Below are 2739 nucleotides of genomic sequence, written 5' to 3'. Positions count from 1 at the left end.
TACTTATAAATAATAGGCTTATAATGACGATTTCCATAAATAAAGTTGATCGAAGAAAGGATAATGTTTATCTAAAAAGTGAAAGAAAATTTAGAAAAGTGTCAAGAAAAAAAGTAGAATTATTCTAATGAGAGTCATATATAAATTGTTAATAAAAATAAATATAAATCTACTACATATTTCTTTTAAAATCAATTAATCAAAATCGGTGTACTTTAAAAAAATTTCAAATCAATTGCGTTAATGGTAAATATGGTTTTAATTTCTAAATTTATATAAAAAGAATTAAAATCCATGTATATTTTAAACTTTAATATATTTTTATCTTTAAACTCAAAAAATTAATGAACTAGTCATTTTAATCCAATGACATCAAAAAATTTTATGTGTTGAATGATATTTCAAATTAACATTTTAGCTTAAATTTGTTAAATGGTATAATTTCGGTACACTTAATAGTCTTACATAGTTTAGGAATCAAAATGAGATATAGTTTAAATATTTATTCTTTGTTATATTTTTTGGAACGTCTTTTAAAAATAAAACAGTGATAAAATTTTATGTTTCAAAATATATAATATTTCAGAAATACGGTGATTGATCCTAACAATCATGCATTCTAATAATTAAAACAAATATATGCATTTTAAATAGTAGTCTAAAACATGATTTAATACATAAAAAAATCATCATACTAATATATAAAAAAAACTATTTCTATCTTTTCTGAGTTAGAAAAGTAAAATATATTAAAATTTGAAGGAAAAAGGAGTTCAAATTTTAGGTGCGGGTAATTAAAATGATATCGGCCCTTAAGTTAGAAGAAGATTCCTGAATTATTTTAGCATAAGCCAACAGTACAAAAGCGACAAAGGTGTTGAGTGTGAACCATAATCTGGTTTGTCCAGTGAGAAGAGAGAGTTCCGAAAAGATGATGAAGGGCCTCTCCCTTGTGCTCCTCATCCTTCTCCTCCACCACAACCTTCTCAACGCCGACAGCTGCGTCACAGAGGATTGCCTCATCGCCAACGATTTGGAATCAGAATTCTCATTTGGCTCTCATGCCGCAAGAATGCTCTACGATGTCAGCCAATCGGTGACCGGCAAAACAGGCAACGGCAACAACAAAGCCGTCGATTGTCCACAAAAAGAAGCTTACCGCTCCTGCGTCCCTTCCCAAAACGGCGGTGGCCCCAACAAAAAATGTGCTGATTATACCAGAAACTGCTAAGAACATCTTCCCATTTCGTTTCTTCTTTTCAGGTTAACTGTTTAAACTTTCATTTCTTGTTTCCAGCTTCTCTCGACTCTTTAGTCTAATTTAATTTCCCTGTGTCTTGTTTGTTTCTTCATTCTTCAATTCTGCTGTTGTACTGTTACTGTCTCTGTATTATTGTGATATCATCTGTACTCTCGGTTTATCGATTTGTGTTTAAGAATAATTCTATGTAAGATTGCATGAAATAAATTACTACCTCTTCAGAGGGTTTCTTCATATTTTTGTTTTTCATAAATTTTTGCATATTCTCAGTGGTCTATTGTTCTGGAAAAGTGAAGTTTTGAGAGGAAGAAACGAAGAAGAAACTAACTGTCAAAATTAAGAACAATTGCTTTTATGAAAAGTCAAGTTAAATTTAATTAACTTCAAACCTGTGTGTAAAGTGGAGCTACAAATGGATGATCCGCTAGTGGTTTAATAATAGTTTCTAGATCAATGTCTAACAAAATTTATTAAGATAGATTATAATTTAGCTTTGAGACGTGAAATTTAAGTTTAATTTAATTCCATAAAATTAGTTTTACAAGTCGAAATTTACATCTCATTTATATATTATAAAATTATTTTATTTCTAATCGACGTGAGATTTCTCATATATAAAATAAATTTTAATTTTCACATCGATTAGAAATAAGACAATTTCATAATATACAAGTAAATTACAAATCCATCCTATAAATCAATTTTGTAAAATTAAGTTAAACTTAAAATTTATTTTACTAACGTGATATCAATTAATAAAGTGAAAAAAGAAATTCTACATATCTTTTAGGTATAAACTGAATCTCTGTAGTATGGGATGTTTTAAGGTATCGTTAGTATGGCATGTGAAATTAATTAAGATCGCAATGGAATTGGAATAAAATGTTTTTGATATTAACAAGTGGGTTGTCTGATTTTACGTTGGATTTTGAGTTAAACAGCGTTTTAAGAGAGATTCAGGGGTAAATTAAGTCTTAATTAAAATTAATCATAAGCGAAACCGATAATGATTTTGCACCGATGACATATTATAAAATAAATGGATTATTTTAGTTTAGATTTGTAGAAGCGTAATTAAGGCAAAATTGAATTTAATAATATTTATTGTTGATTATCTTCATGACTACATATAGTGATAGTATATTAAGTTTAAGAAGATAATAATATTATATAGAATATGTATTATCCCAGGATAAAGAAATAATGAGGTTGAAGAAAATTGGTTTGGTGTTAGATATTTGCTGATACGAAAGCAACCATTGTCAATCATCAAATTCTTTCGATCACTTTAATATTTTGACAATCTTCGTTGCCAACAATACTCTCCACTACCCCTCTTTATTTGACTACTTCAACACGTTATGCTTCTTCACCTAAGACCTTCTTCTTTAACACCCAATTTCTTAATCCAACCAATATTTATATTCCTGCTTTATCTGGATATCACAATTAAAAAAAATTAATTCATTTTTCTTTTA

At 28.2% G+C, this 2739-nt stretch overlaps 1 protein-coding gene across 1 annotated transcript; it reads left to right on the top strand.

Annotated features, from left to right (window-relative positions):
- The first annotated feature begins 851 nt into the window (after positions 1 to 851).
- LOC114181352 lies at positions 852 to 1495 on the top strand. The gene has a single exon (XM_028067778.1). The coding sequence runs from the start codon at positions 932 to 934 to the stop codon at positions 1229 to 1231; it is 300 nt and encodes a 99-aa protein (XP_027923579.1). The 5' UTR covers positions 852 to 931; the 3' UTR covers positions 1232 to 1495.
- The last annotated feature ends 1244 nt before the right edge of the window (positions 1496 to 2739 follow it).

The sequence above is a fragment of the Vigna unguiculata genome, chromosome 4 (assembly GCF_004118075.2).
Source record: "Vigna unguiculata cultivar IT97K-499-35 chromosome 4, ASM411807v1, whole genome shotgun sequence".
Taxonomy (NCBI): Eukaryota; Viridiplantae; Streptophyta; class Magnoliopsida; order Fabales; family Fabaceae; genus Vigna; species Vigna unguiculata.
The sequence above is the reverse complement of the archived record's forward strand: the minus strand, read 5'-3'. Positions and strand labels throughout refer to the sequence as shown.